The sequence below is a fragment of the Nymphaea colorata genome, chromosome 1 (genome assembly GCF_008831285.2).
Source record: "Nymphaea colorata isolate Beijing-Zhang1983 chromosome 1, ASM883128v2, whole genome shotgun sequence".
NCBI lineage: Eukaryota > Viridiplantae > Streptophyta > Magnoliopsida > Nymphaeales > Nymphaeaceae > Nymphaea > Nymphaea colorata.
Window position 1 is genome coordinate 37,147,670 of NC_045138.2, and position 14,078 is coordinate 37,161,747.

General features: G+C 39.2%; 2 protein-coding genes across 2 annotated transcripts; one reads left to right on the top strand and one right to left on the bottom strand.

Annotated features, from left to right (window-relative positions):
- Positions 1–1,150: 1,150 nt before the first annotated feature.
- Positions 1,151–4,160, top strand: LOC116248095 (uncharacterized protein At2g39795, mitochondrial). Its single transcript, XM_031620700.2, has 3 exons — positions 1,151–1,356; positions 2,048–2,373; positions 3,604–4,160. The coding sequence occupies exons 1-3, from the start codon at positions 1,228–1,230 to the stop codon at positions 3,773–3,775; spliced, it is 627 nt and encodes a 208-aa protein (XP_031476560.1). The 5' UTR covers positions 1,151–1,227; the 3' UTR covers positions 3,776–4,160.
- A 1,889-nt stretch (positions 4,161–6,049) lies between these two features.
- Positions 6,050–12,205, bottom strand: LOC116248086 (P-loop NTPase domain-containing protein LPA1 homolog 1-like). The gene is made up of 9 exons (XM_031620688.2): positions 11,931–12,205; positions 10,807–11,013; positions 10,332–10,657; positions 9,484–9,565; positions 8,449–8,638; positions 8,225–8,370; positions 7,390–8,130; positions 6,532–6,633; positions 6,050–6,441 (listed from the first exon to the last, which is right to left on the bottom strand). The coding sequence occupies exons 1-9, from the start codon at positions 11,931–11,933 to the stop codon at positions 6,163–6,165; spliced, it is 2,076 nt and encodes a 691-aa protein (XP_031476548.1). The 5' UTR covers positions 11,934–12,205; the 3' UTR covers positions 6,050–6,162.
- Positions 12,206–14,078: the final 1,873 nt, after the last annotated feature.

Below are 14,078 nucleotides of genomic sequence, written 5' to 3' on the forward strand. Positions count from 1 at the left end.
GACTTAACAAGATCCCCCGAAAATCCAGCAACGCGCAAGTATTTGGATCAGAACCAGACCCAAATCCAAAGAAATTGTGCCAAAATCCATATCTTTACGGTTTCGGATCGGATCGGATCATACCAGATCGGTACTAAAATTGGGATCCAGGAGCCCTCATTGGACATTTCCTTTAGGTGGAAAAAGTCTTTGACTGAGGTCACTCACTGCTGTGAATTCTACAAAAATAACGTGAGGAAAATGCGTCTAGAAAGCAAAATAAAGGAACTTAAAGCCAATTAATCGTACTTCACCGGAGTCCTTTTTCTAGACGCGTTAACAAGACAAACTGGCTTGAATCGACGAAGCAGATGGTGTTTGACCATTCGAGACGAGTCTAAGACACACCAGTGGGGAAAATAACGTTAAAAATACGTGTAATTAAAGGTCGCAACGCGAATACATATATAACGCGATATGACGATACATGAACTAATTTCGCGTTTTATTTGTGCAGTGAGAAGCAACGTAAAGCAACACGCGTTTGGTAACCAACCCGCCAACCCTCGGCGCCACAGAATCAAATTACTAATTGAGATAATTATTTACAGTTCAGCATATTTCAAATTTAGTGTAATACAGTGTCTAAATGCAATTTAATATTTTTAAATTCGTTAAAAATTTGGCTATCAGGATCCATTTAATCGACGCTGCATATTTAAAACAAGGATTTTTTAATAAAATAGACTGTTTGTCTAACTAATTTAAATATTAACAGACACTTTAAGTGATTTGAATGGAGTTGATTGTGTGCTTATATTATTGGTACACTTGAAGAGATTAATGCAAACTAATGAACTTAAATATATATGGGCTTGGATCTTATATAAATTATGATTTTGATGAAGCAGGATTGTCTTAAGATCAAATCCAATTTTAGCATATTCCAAAGACATACCATGAAAGAATTGAATTCCTAAAAACATGTTTAGCACTGGATTTAAACGTTCCTCGGGCCTATCTTGAATCGATATTTTGATGTCTCTGACTCTAACCCGAAATTTGTGCTCAGTTCGGGTCGGGTACTAACCCTGTAAAGAAACTCGACCCGTTATCTCCAATTTAAAAACCAACCAACCTGCGCCAAAATTTCCGAAGTTTTCCCACCGGCGTGGCTTTTCTTCGATCATTTTCTGCCTTCTCGTTCTCTCTCTCTCTCTCTCTCTCTCTCTTTCTGTGGGGCTGCTGATGAGGAAGTTCTTGAGGGTTTTGAAGGACAATGCCTCGGAAGGGATCAGCAAGGCCCTCGGTGATGCTGAACTCCTGCGGGCCGTCCAATCTGAGCTCAGGCACGAGATGTCGAAGGATCATTTCAAGGTATGTTTCAGAACCCTACTAAATGAGGGACGTCGATCGGTTCTTCTCCTGTGACTTGCTTGGGATTCGAAAGGAAAATCCGCTCCATTTTTTTTGCTTCCATGAAGCCCGAGCCCCTGAGTTTCGTTTTCCCGAATTAGGGTTCCATTGTCTAGAAATGGGAGGAGTCGACTGTCTGATCGTTATTGGTTGGATTTGTTGTTCAAATAGTGAAATGTTGGCGCAATTTTCGTAGTTTTCGATGCGGAGGTGCTTGATCGCGTCGGCCGATGAGTCTGCTTATGGCCTTCCCTCGGTCCTTTGTTAACTAGCCAGCAATCCGCTTGTCTGAAGCCTTAATTATAATAAAGTCGTGTTGAGCGGACTTTTGTGAATCCCGAACTACACTAGGAATTATATCGTTTCTACTGACGCTTGTTCACTTCTTTCATTGAGTGATGATGTGGAGCGTGTTCTTCGCAACATGTGATGTGTTCATTGATAGGAACTTCAACCTGCTGTTTCGCTACCCGTAGCTAATTGACGGTATATGATTTGCCTTGTTCTTTGGGCCCATATATTAGGTAGCAATCTTAGTAAAAAAATGTCGATGTTCTAACCTGGGACTGGATGACTTATTTAAGTGCACCAGTGGATCTCTGCTTCTACTAACCTCAATAATCTACAATTCTTTTGGATTACTTTTCAACAGAGTCGTCCAACCGGTTCGTTGGGACATTTTGTTGTGGAGAGGGACAGCCCCCAGACGCAAGATGTAATTCTGAGGGGGAAATATGGTGCTGAGGACATTGCGCTGTCTGCTTTACTGGGTCCACTATGCAACTATGAAGAAGGTTGTCTGTTTCCGGGGCATGTTCTGATGAAACTGTGCGTCGCAAAGCCTGGTTCAAGTGCTGTTTTGCAGTTTGATTGCAGAGTTTCCGGTGAGAACGAGTCCAACTTTTCTATTCAAAAAGCTCTGTATCACGAAGATTTCAATTCTTTGAGCAGTTGTAAGTACAGAGGCCCTCAGTATAAGTAAGTTTCTCTCTCTCGGATGGTTCGAATTTTGAAATTTACAAAAGTGAAATGTGCAGCCTCTGGATTACTTGTTTACTTACCCTTCTGGTGGATGCTTTAAGAAGCATCTTTGTCTTGACATCTTTTTAGTAAGCATATTCTGCGACTTTGGACGCGAAAAAACTGCTTATGCAGTCTTTGTCATATCGAAGGAGTTGCCATCCAGTTCTTCATTTTACAGGATTATAAACTATGGGACCACGGATGCCTATGTATCATGATGAAAAGAGTGGAGAATGGGGCATTCTTTAATGATATGAATTAGAGAATTGATCAGGATCTGTTAGGGACATAAATAGCTCCGATTGTAGAATTTGATCGTACTCTGGTATCTTATGCATTTAGTAGATGCTATATTTTTTAGTTTCCTGGTAGAAACTTGGTCCTGTTGTCCATGTAGGATGTAGAAAAATTAGGTGGCTGAACTGTACATGTAGAGAAAATAAGATGTGAGACTGCAAAATGCTGCCATATTCATGTCAATGCTGAGCAAGAAGAGGCCCACTCGATACTTACGAGTTTGACGAAAAAACTTCCGAAGTCCCTGAAAACATCTGGTACCACGCTTTACGTCATGTCCTTGGTAAGTTCATGTTCTGAAATCTTAAGCATCACTTTGGATGGTCTTGAAGTTGTTCTGAGGAAAACTAAAGATGATGAATGGGTTGGCCTTGTTGATAAGTGGTTGCCCTTGCTTAACTGTCATGAACTTGGCTCATGATGCGTACATATTCTTGTGCACATCCATGTGTCTTGTTTCTAAATGTATATGTGGCTGGGTTGATTACGTACAACAATTACATCTTTATACTGTGTATCTCTTGTCTTAACGTTAAGAGGGTAATATGCCATGTTCGATTGGGTCATCCCTTGAAGTGGCTTAAACAGTTACTGGTCTACTTGTTGGTTCGTCCTTCCACTTCTATCCTGAATTAGGATGTTCATGTTCTGCCTGGTGCATTCTTCTTCTCCTTTGGTAGATGTATAATATGTTTTAGCATTACTAGGTAAGCTTCATGCTTTCTTTTCTTTCATTTTTATTTTCAGCATGTTGCTTCTACCAAACCTTGAAGAAATTTTCCTATTTGTCATTCGGGACACGTAAGATAGGTGGCCTGACATGATTTGAACTTGGAAGTTAGTAGTTTAACAATTTGCGCTGATCAACTATTTTTCATGCCGTTGCAGCTCATTAGATCCTGAATTGCAGAAAGGGTTGAGAAGATTCTTGTGGGTTCGGGGAGTTGATACGCAGCTGTCCAATTTTCTTCTGGTTCACTTGCATAAGAAGGAGCAAAGTCAATATGTGAAATGGCTGCAAAAGTTGGAGTCTATGATAGCGCGGAATTTAGAAAGATAGAATGCCTGGAGGGTTCATTTCTGGCTTGCGTTGTTTCACGGCCATCCTTCATTGCCATCTCTAGGCCATGCTTAAATCTTTGACTTTGGAGAGATCAGCTTCCGGTGACGTCCCTGATTTTTTCCCAAATTTCCATCAGTTTCCTATGAACAGTAAAGCTTGGAAGGATCTGAAGAACCTGGATGCGGGTATTTGTGCATTCCTAAGATGGCCTATTTAGTTGTTTGTCAGTTTTTTCTCAAAGGAATATCAACAGAGGAGCTGCTCGTATGCCAAAAGCTCAAAAGCATGGGCTTGGTTGTAGCAGAATCATATGTACCTTCATTGTAATACCTTTTTGTACCAAAACTGGGAACATGAAAGAAATCTGAGGTCTGAAAACGAATACTTTGAAATTGATGATGCTAACTAAATAACAAGCAGCGCCATGGATGGGACCATTCAGGATTTGACAATTCCTGGAACATGTTGCTCGAACGCGTAAGCTGGGACAAGGTGCAATGAGGTCTGAAAACGAATACTTTTAAATTGATCATGCTAACTAAGGTAGCGGTTGATTGCATACCCTGATTTGGAGGGAAAATTTCACAAGGGAAAGGTTTCCTTTGTAAAGGGTGGCTGAGGGGAATTTTCATATTGTCCTAAAATGATGTGTGTTTGATAAACTGGTAAAAGTTTGAATGGAAATTGTTTTGGTGTCTGATGTTAATTTGTAATTTGTTTTACAATAATCACACAATTTTTATTAACTTTTAAATAAAATAAAAATTTTAAAAATAATCTCAACTTTATTCACCAATGTACAAATCCATCCAACAACATTTAACGTCCAACAAATTTGAAATCCCATTTCTTTTATATTGATTTTTGTGAAATATTGATGCTTACTTTATAAACAGTGCCACATTCAAACTTTCTTTATTGCAGGATTTCAAAGTAATCCTTGAAAAAGAAGATTGTATGTGGAAACGGTTTTAACCACTTAAAAGAGAGAGGTTTACCCTCATAGCTACTTGTGTACTATATTTTTTAAAATTTGTAATTATTTGAAGTTATTAAAATCTAAAAAGTGAATTCAAACTAGGCCCATTCATCTCCATTAGATGCGGTGGTTCGGATAAAATAGAGCGTAAGGTCCAATTAGGACGGACTCCAAAGCCCAAGCTTGAAAGGAGGCCCGACCCGACCGTTGAGTTTGGACTCAGAACAGAACTTTTACTCCCAGCATTATTTCCTGATTCCCTCTCCGGTCGCATTTTTCATCAGAAAAAACGGGAAGAGTGAGGTTGGCCTGAGTGCGTTCTCCGATGGTCGATGGCGTCGGCACCTACGGCAGAAGGCGAGGAGCGGTGGAACAGAGAGATCGTGCCTCGGGTCTTCGTCTAGTGTGCGGCAGTCTCGCCAAGCAATTTGTTGTCTCCTGCTCATCAAGCCTTGGTGGTATTACCTATTGGTCCTCTCTCACCGTTGTACCAGACATTTGACAGTGGAAACGGCTGTTGCTCAAGCGAAAGGCAAAAAATGGCTCCTGCTCAAGCGGATGCAAGGGCATTGGAGGAGCAACTGCTGCCCTTAATGTTTCACAAGCCGAAGATACTCGACACTCTTTTAACACTCACAGCCAAGTAAAATTTAACCAGAATGACTATTTTACCAGGTAAAATAGTCATTTGGAGGAGGGGAACTACAGTATTTCAGTAAGTAATCAAGTTGACTTGGAACACTTAAGCTGGGACCATACAAATAACTTACCCGAGTTTTAAACGGCAAACTTTTTTTTTGAAATATAATAAATGAGTTCGAATAAAAATTTTAAATAAAAGAAAAATAAAATAAATGAGAAACTAATAACACAAACATAAATTTTCAATAAATAAAAAATTGAAAAAAACTGTTTTGCATTAAACAACGGAAAAAAATGAAAAAAACCGTGTTTTTTTAATTTTAAACAACTATTTAATTTATCACATTTTTTTCAAAAAAAAAAAAATGTTTTCTGCGACTATAATAAAAAGAATGTGCCTTTTTGTGACTATACATATTTGTTCCTCCCGTAAGGCCAGCTGATACCTTACACAATATTGCTACTATTTTATTCAAAATTTAGCATAGTCAGTTTTTATTGCGTAGTCAGATTTCTTGAACCAATGACTATTTTTAGCCAAAACGTGCTACCAAATAATTTAGTATAAATACCATGTTTTTAAGAGGAGATTATTGCGTAGTCAGTTTTAACCATGCTATTTTTAGCCAAAACATGCACATGGCGTTACATTCAGAAGAAAATATTTAAAATATATATATAACTTTATAAGTTGGCATATTGTAGTTTCTCCGCACGCTCAGCCATTCTTATAATATTGATGAAAAGGGACACCGCAAAATGATTAGTTGGTAGTCCGAGCATTCACATCCAACGACATTTTGAACGTCTTTGCTTTCTTGAGACCCGCTGGAAGATTCTTGAGGACAGGAAGGCTAATGGAACGATTGTATATTCTGCGTTCACGAGCCGGCCTTCCTGATGCTGTCCTAGACAGGGTCCTTTGAGATGTTGAACTTTTGATGTTTATCCTGAAGCCATCAGAGTTCAGTATTTCGCTCAACTCGTCATCATCAAGCTCTTCATCAGACCTTGTCGAAGATTCTATCACGGATCCGTCAAACTGATTTTTTTGCAACACGATATGAGTAAGAAAATTATTCATTTGATATTTAAAGGATGCAACTATACACTCAGAAGATTGAAGTTTTACCTCATCTTCGCAGAGTTCTTGAGGGTCTTGTTCACTGGAACTGTCATCCGTATCAGGAAAAACCTCTTCTTCACTCTCTGATACTGCTAGTTCCTCGATGAGCTGACAAACACATTTATCTTTGTTAGTACAGCAAAAACATGGAACAAACAAAGAAAATGCTATAGTTTCGCACAAATAAGATAGCGCTCATGTAAGCTTGCAAGCGGCAAACAGAAAAAAGAAAAGCAGGTGGGAGAGAGGGGTATCATTTTTTTCTCATGGTTCAAGGGGGAAATTCTTCACAACAAACTTTTCTAAGCCCACGTTTTACATGCAACTGAAACATGTATGGAGATGGAGATTCGTGTTACAAGTTCCAATGTCACTCTCTGCCGGTCACATTAGATGGATCGCATGCACATGAAAAGAAGAAAATGACATCTTATCTGTGGCTCTCTTTGGCAAATAATGAGACGGTTCCCAGAAACTACTTTGGGCCAACCATTTAAATATTTAAATTATTTTCAGAAAAAGGGTAAAGTCATCAGTCCAGGTGGTACGAGATATACATTTTTTCTGAAAAGATAAAAAGGATTTCCATGATCATGTTCTTGGATGAGAGATCCCATGCTAACGAAATTTGCAAGCAAACTGTTGGCTCGGTCCGCTCGAGAACAAAAGGTGAAAAAGTACCAACAGTTTGGCATTTTATTAGAGAAACTTGAAAGAAAGATAGTTAGAAGTTTACTGCAGTAAAGCAATGTGAGGTAGGAAAATCAATAAGGACAGTTATCGTGAGAGAAAGAGAGGCAGCCTCCAATTTCCTGCAGCATATATAGCTAATCCAGAAAAAAGAACTCTTAGAGCTGAACTTACATCCTTTGCATGTCCTTCTGAACAGATTGGCGAGCTGGAGCATGAGGAATATTGAGTTGACTCATCTCCGTCCACTTTTGAACCATTTAAGCTACTGGCGTAACTTGTCCCTTCCATGTCATTTGGCCAAGATCCAATACCAAAATTGCCGAACTGTACATTTACAGGCTCAGAAAGACCAATCTGCAAAGGTCCATATAGAGGACCCTCAACTGTATTATTACTACAATAAGTAGAATTACATGGTGAAGTCCTGTCACCATTGTTAGAGGAGAACGGCCATGCTTTGGAAACAGAACCATCGGAATTTACAATAGCCATAAGACGCCTTGAGGACCCTTGTCTCTGAATAATTTTGAACATGCACTTTGAACTTACTGAATTTGCATCACACTGCTTGTAATATTCATCACTTACTACCTTAACCGTATTTGTAGCCGTGTCACATAACCTTATTCCCATCTGCCGCTTCCTCAAACAGCTGAAAATGGTTGCATGTATAGCAGCCACACTTCTGTCAACATTTGTATTATTCACCTTGGGAACCATATGCTTTTCAGCTCGCTTGCATAAGTAGTCCTGTATTGTTCTTATATTTGAAATGTACTTGACGTACTTGTTCTTTTTTGGATCTAGAGTCATGTACTTCGCACGAATTGCAAATCGCTCTAGGTGTTTCTCTTCATCTGATATATAAATCAGGAATGGTATAATGGATGGATGTTTCTTCATCAAACCCATCTGGAATTCAAGAAGAAAATATGCAAAATGGGAAAAACGTAAATCAGCTTGACAACATGCATGACAACTAATTCATTTAAGCACAAGTTTTTACCACAAAATTAAGACTCAAATGTACTCCTTCAACTATCACTGATTCTTTATGGTCCTCCCATGTGGTAATCAGCTTGTCAAGGCTGTCCATTACCATTTCACTCTGTGCCTTGTAGCCCTCAACAGCCATAACCTTAGATCCAATGGCTTCAGTTGAACATACAATTTAGAAAAATGAGTTCCTTTAAAAGGCTTCAGATAAGTTCTCAAATGAAGAGACATTACCTGGTACGGAAATCATTTTTCCATCTTTTCTTTTAGCCTTGGCCTGAGCAACAGATGTGGGATCAAGGTATTCCCCAGCATGATATGTTGAAGCCCATAACAGAGGATTATCCTTCTCATCTACAAAGCTCCTCATCATATGCCGAATTGAATCTGTAGATACAACAGTCGTAATTCCAAGTCTACTACCCTGTAAAAGCAACCGTCCACAGACATATCTGTAAATTCAGAATCCATAGTTCTCCTTATCAAAGGCAATAAACAAACTAATAAGATATGTTTTCATATGACAATCTATATGCGGGAATATCTGAAGTGGCAAAGTCTAGTGAAAAGTGCACGAGAAACTGAAAGCACAGGGTCTCTTTATCTTTATGATTCATAACCTCCAAAATACTCATAAATTTTCATACTACATGAACCAGCCGACAATTGGGAGCCAGCTGCATAAAATAGTTGGCAAAAGCAAAATGGCTTTTTCCTATGGCCACAAGTATATCTTCCCTTCTCCTGTCCGATTTATTCTTTTTTCTCAGCAGAAGATTATTCCTGGTCATTGTCCAAGGGTATAATTTGCACTATTAAGCAGCTTTTACTGCACTGTGATGACCAGATCCCTGTTATGGTGCACAAACAAATAAAAAGTAAACTAGCAGATAGTAGCTTTTGACAAACTAGGATTGACAGTTCAAACCATGAAAGATAACCGCTGAGGTACAGTTTAAAACTTTAAACCAGGTTTTACATGGACCGATAAGGCCTATTGATGCCTGCAACTGAAACTAGATCGATGTGAGCTTGCCATTTAAGGCCTTAGACACCTTCAAATTGATATCTACCTTCAAACGTATAAAAAACTTAAAGACATAACCAGAACTGTTGGATCACAACATAGATCAAATGAGAATCGTAAGTTATTACCAGTAAAAAAGCTTACTAGTGACTTCAATAGTGGAAAACTAATGTAACCTATTGTGAAGAAAATCACAACAACCAACATCAACAATATTAAAACAGCAAGAATGACTGCAATACCAGCAATGCTGAAAGAGTAGACTTGCCACATCCACTTGTGCCACAAAGCAAAATGGTGATAGAATTCCTCTTCTCACGTAACCTGTTAAATACGAATTTGTAAGTTAAATCCACATGTGCGTGTGATATTTTTGCACAGGTAGGGAGAGATGAAACTTTCGTGTGCATTTGGTCGGAAATTTTAACAAATATGAAAGGCAATATCAAAGACATGAAATTTCTGCTGGCTTTCAATTACTATTAGTGAAACAGAAATTATAAGCATCTATAGAAACAGCATGCGTAGTGGATCAAGTAATTGATCATTAGTCAATAGGATATGTCTACACTTTCAGAGAAGGTTCATCAGTGTTTTGAGTTTCATCATAACTGGGGGAAAACGTTTAATGGCCAAGAACTATGGGAGATTAAATATCAAAGAGTATCAAGGAGGTAGAATGGATACTAGGAGATTGCATACAAATCTATTACATTATAACTGCTTTAGCCAATGGTGGTTCTATTTGCCTCAAATTCCCAAGTCATTCTGTGCAGGAACCTTGATGTCCTGCTGTTACGAGTGAAAAGAAATATGTTTTACAAGCAATCCTACTTCATTATGCTTGCTCTTTTTTCTGATGGGTATATTTGAAACCCATACACGTTAGAGAAATGCATGTAGCGACGAAGATGACACCAAGGAGTTGCAGAACATCAATATATATTAGCCTAATTTTGTACAACTGCAAACAACCTCTTCGAAAGCTAGACTACATAAATTTTGCAAAGAGGACCGCAAAACATATTGCATGCCTTACACAAGACTGCTCAAGATATTGCCTTATAGAAGTTGAGTTACAAGAAAATACCTGCAGGCAAGAAGTATATCTGAACGTTGACTAGGTCCCACATAGTGATATTGCGTAAGAGAATCACATATCACATCCAAAAACTTTTCCCTCTTCACAATAGCCATAGCATTTCTTTTGTAAAGATCAAACAATTTATTTTTACTGGAGAAAACACCATCCACGTCCTCAGATATTTCAATGTTCGATTCTTTTACATTCCTAAAATATTTCTCCGATTCTCTGGGCAGAACCCTGGCAGTTGTAGCTGCATTTTCCTTCACAGACGCTTCAAGAGTGCTATTTTTGTGTTCATTTTCCAAAAGGTCGAATACTCTTCTGCTAATCTTATGATAAGACAAGAGTTGTCAGCATTTAAGTGTAAACAATATAAAGGAAAAAGGAACAAACAAGATCTGCATAAAACGCTAACAAGTGCCTCCAAGAAAAACAATGGTTACAGACGGAAAAGGGGAATGGATGCATCAAACGGTACCTTATATGCGTGATTTGCTTTGCAGCCAGCCAGCTGCAACATACTCTGCAGATCTGTAAGCGTATATGAAGATGAATAGGTTGCACGAGGATGTTGACAAACTCCTCCGGCCCCATTATCTTCTTTCTCTTTATCATAATCAACCACCACAACATAACTGAGCTTCCGCGAAACTGCCATCTTCAGGCAGCCCAAACTGCTGGTTATCTGCTTGTGGAAAAAAGAAAGTTCTTTCAGATGTCAATTCGAAAACAAAGCACAGCAATAAGAGAGATGGTCCATTTTAAATCCCATTAACTAGAACGAGAGATCGTGTAGACGCCGTGCATATCTTAGCCACCTAAGGCAAAACAGCGGAGAAGTGAATCCGTTGAACAATATGCATGCCTTCCGGCGTCAGCAATGTAACTAAAAGCCTAAAATCAATCATCCGTTTAACGTATAAAGCCACTCAAAAACCACGAATAAACATAAAAACACAAAGGGTGTAGACGTTATATCACGCCATGAATCATAGCACCATCATCCACAAAATACCCACTTCCCACCATGGGAAAAGATCTACAAACAAATCCACTTAATAGCGTCACGCGTGTTCTGTGAGCCAGCGATGGAAGAAAAAGTCTACTTTACCTACTACGATATACATTTAACGATAAATCCTATTATGGAAACATCAAAATCCATATGCAAACAAGGAAGCAGCATTTATGTTTGCACCTTTCACGAATTCCAAAATGTGTAGCTGAAGTAACAATATTTCAGCAGGAAGCCAACTCGAAGAAAAAATAAGTGGACGAGAAAAGGCAACCACGACAAGGAAAACCAACTGGAAGAGAACAAAATGCTCATAAAAAAAGCTGACGACTACAAAGATAACCAATACGACCTTTCACCGAATCAGCGGAGGATCAACCGAAGGAAAATAAATGCATGGGAGAGATGTAAGGACTCTGAGATCAGCACACACCACGAAAGGCCAATCTAAATATACAGGAGAACATAACCGGCAGCAAATGGCTACAGCATAAATAGAGCTCCCCCTCAATTATGTCGCACGAGAAGAGAGCGAGAGCGAGAGCGAGAGCGCCTTGATCCCAACGAAATGGGGGGGCAGAGACTACCATGATGCCATCGAAATGGGGAGGGGGGTTCTCGTTTCCTTCCTCCCAGGGGGGGAAGTTTTAGGAAGATCCTGCAAGTGGGAGGAAACCGATTCCATCCTCCCAACCCACCGACCTTTGACGACGACGTGCGCCCCTTATAAGTCAGAGAGAGAGAGAGACAGAACGCAGTATTTGACTGCCGTTCCCAGAAACCAAAATTCGCCATCACGAGATCGGCCCCTTCACGCGCGCGCATGCATATGGGAGTCCGCCAAGCTGTTTCGCCGTCTTCTACCTTCTTCCTATTTTTTTTTTTCACTCCCACCGCTTCCCAAAGGGCAGTGGAAAAAAAAAGGAGGAAACGTGAAGAACAAAATCTCCCGATAAAATTATTTTTCTGTGCGAAACGAGAAAATCTAAATATCTAAAAATCGTGCGGAATAAATTTCACGCTTAAAGCATCGTGTCCCTTTCAGGACCCTCGGTCAGCATCTAATTCTTTTCCCACTTCTTTTTCTCGCAGTTGCAAATTTTCTAAATCTGAGCCATGAAGATAACTTTGATAAGCATCGATGATCGCTCCTTTGACGCGATAAACTATTAAAGTTTTCAGTGTGGTCGGAATCCATTTCGGCGTTATATCGCGTGATACTAAAACAAGATATCTCTTTTCTTCCTCATCGGTTCCATAGTCAATATTGTTTTGGTCAAATTTTCGAGACTCCTTGGAACCTGTTTCTTTATGCACATGTCACTTGCCATGAAAATGTACAAAAGGTAAAGACGGTTTCTGCGTTGTTGCTTACAAGTTGGTGCAAATGAGAACTCTTCTTTGATTCCCCTATTCTATTGCTTCTTGACGTGCAAAACAATCTACGATCCCCACCACCTCAGTATTTTGATGGAACGCCAGCAAGGAATGCATTCCTACAAATTAACAAAATAATTCACAAACACAACCTTTATACGGATCAAAAGAATCAAAACATATCTAAAAAAGTACAGAAAACATCTCTTGAGTAAAGACTTGTTTACAATTCATATATGACCATGATATTGCCTTTCTGTTAGGTGTGGTAGTAAAAGTGAAAGGCACAGAGAGAAAGAGAGCTTTAGACGTATCTAACTTAAAATATGACTTTGTGAAATTCTTTCTTCTTGTAGAACTTCTCTTTTCTTAAAGAGAAAACAAAAAACTTTTTAAGCATCTTCTAACAATTTTCATTCATGACGGAGGCACTTATCCACGTTCGTATTTTGACAATTTTATAAGGATTTTTTCTAAGTTTCATCTTTACCCTCTTGGGGAGAGGGGTCTTCCATTTAACTAGCTGAGGTATTTTAATCCTTTTGCAATTCATAACACATGGCCCCTTATTAAGGACAACGACATATAACCTGCTCTATTCACGAAGCAGGTTAAACTTATCCTTCTATAACTCCTCAAACATTAGCTATGTAAATACATTAAAATAAGCAGGGCAGTTATTTGTAATTTTTTCTAAAAATTAAAATGATAGGACGGTAGGCCAAATGGTTTGTTATATCACCCTTTTTCTATGTGTTCTGAAATGCCTACTGTTCGTTCCGATGCGAATCTGCAGGGAGTAAGGCCTCCTAAGCCTTTTATTCAACAAAAAATTGGCAGCCTACCGTTCGTTCAATTTATCAAATCATAGGATACCACTACTGTGTCCTTGATCACTGCAATTGACGGTGAAGATATTAGAACACATACACGGTGACTGATGTGCCTTGATAAATTCACGACGGGTCAAAGCAGCAGTGTACACGACAAGCTACTTGGTGATATATATCCTTTGTAAAGGAGTCAAAGATAAAAAGGAGGAGAGTGAGAGCCAAAGTCGCCAATATTGCTTATAGAAAGCTTTCACCTTCTCTGCTTTCTAAAAAGAATGAGACTGGTAGCTAAGCCCACCACGCAAAGGCCCACGTTTCTTTCTTTTCGATATCTTGAGTCCCACCAACCGAAGCTGGGCTTTGGACTTCTTGTCGCTGTCAGGCTCGAGCTCAGTCCATCCCTTGTCGTGAACACGAACTTGATGACCCGCTTATTATGAACTGAGCTGGTCCGGTTCAGGTGAAGCTCAGATTACCAATCAAGTCAAAACTGCTTTTCTTTTCTCATAGCAAAAAAAAAAAAAA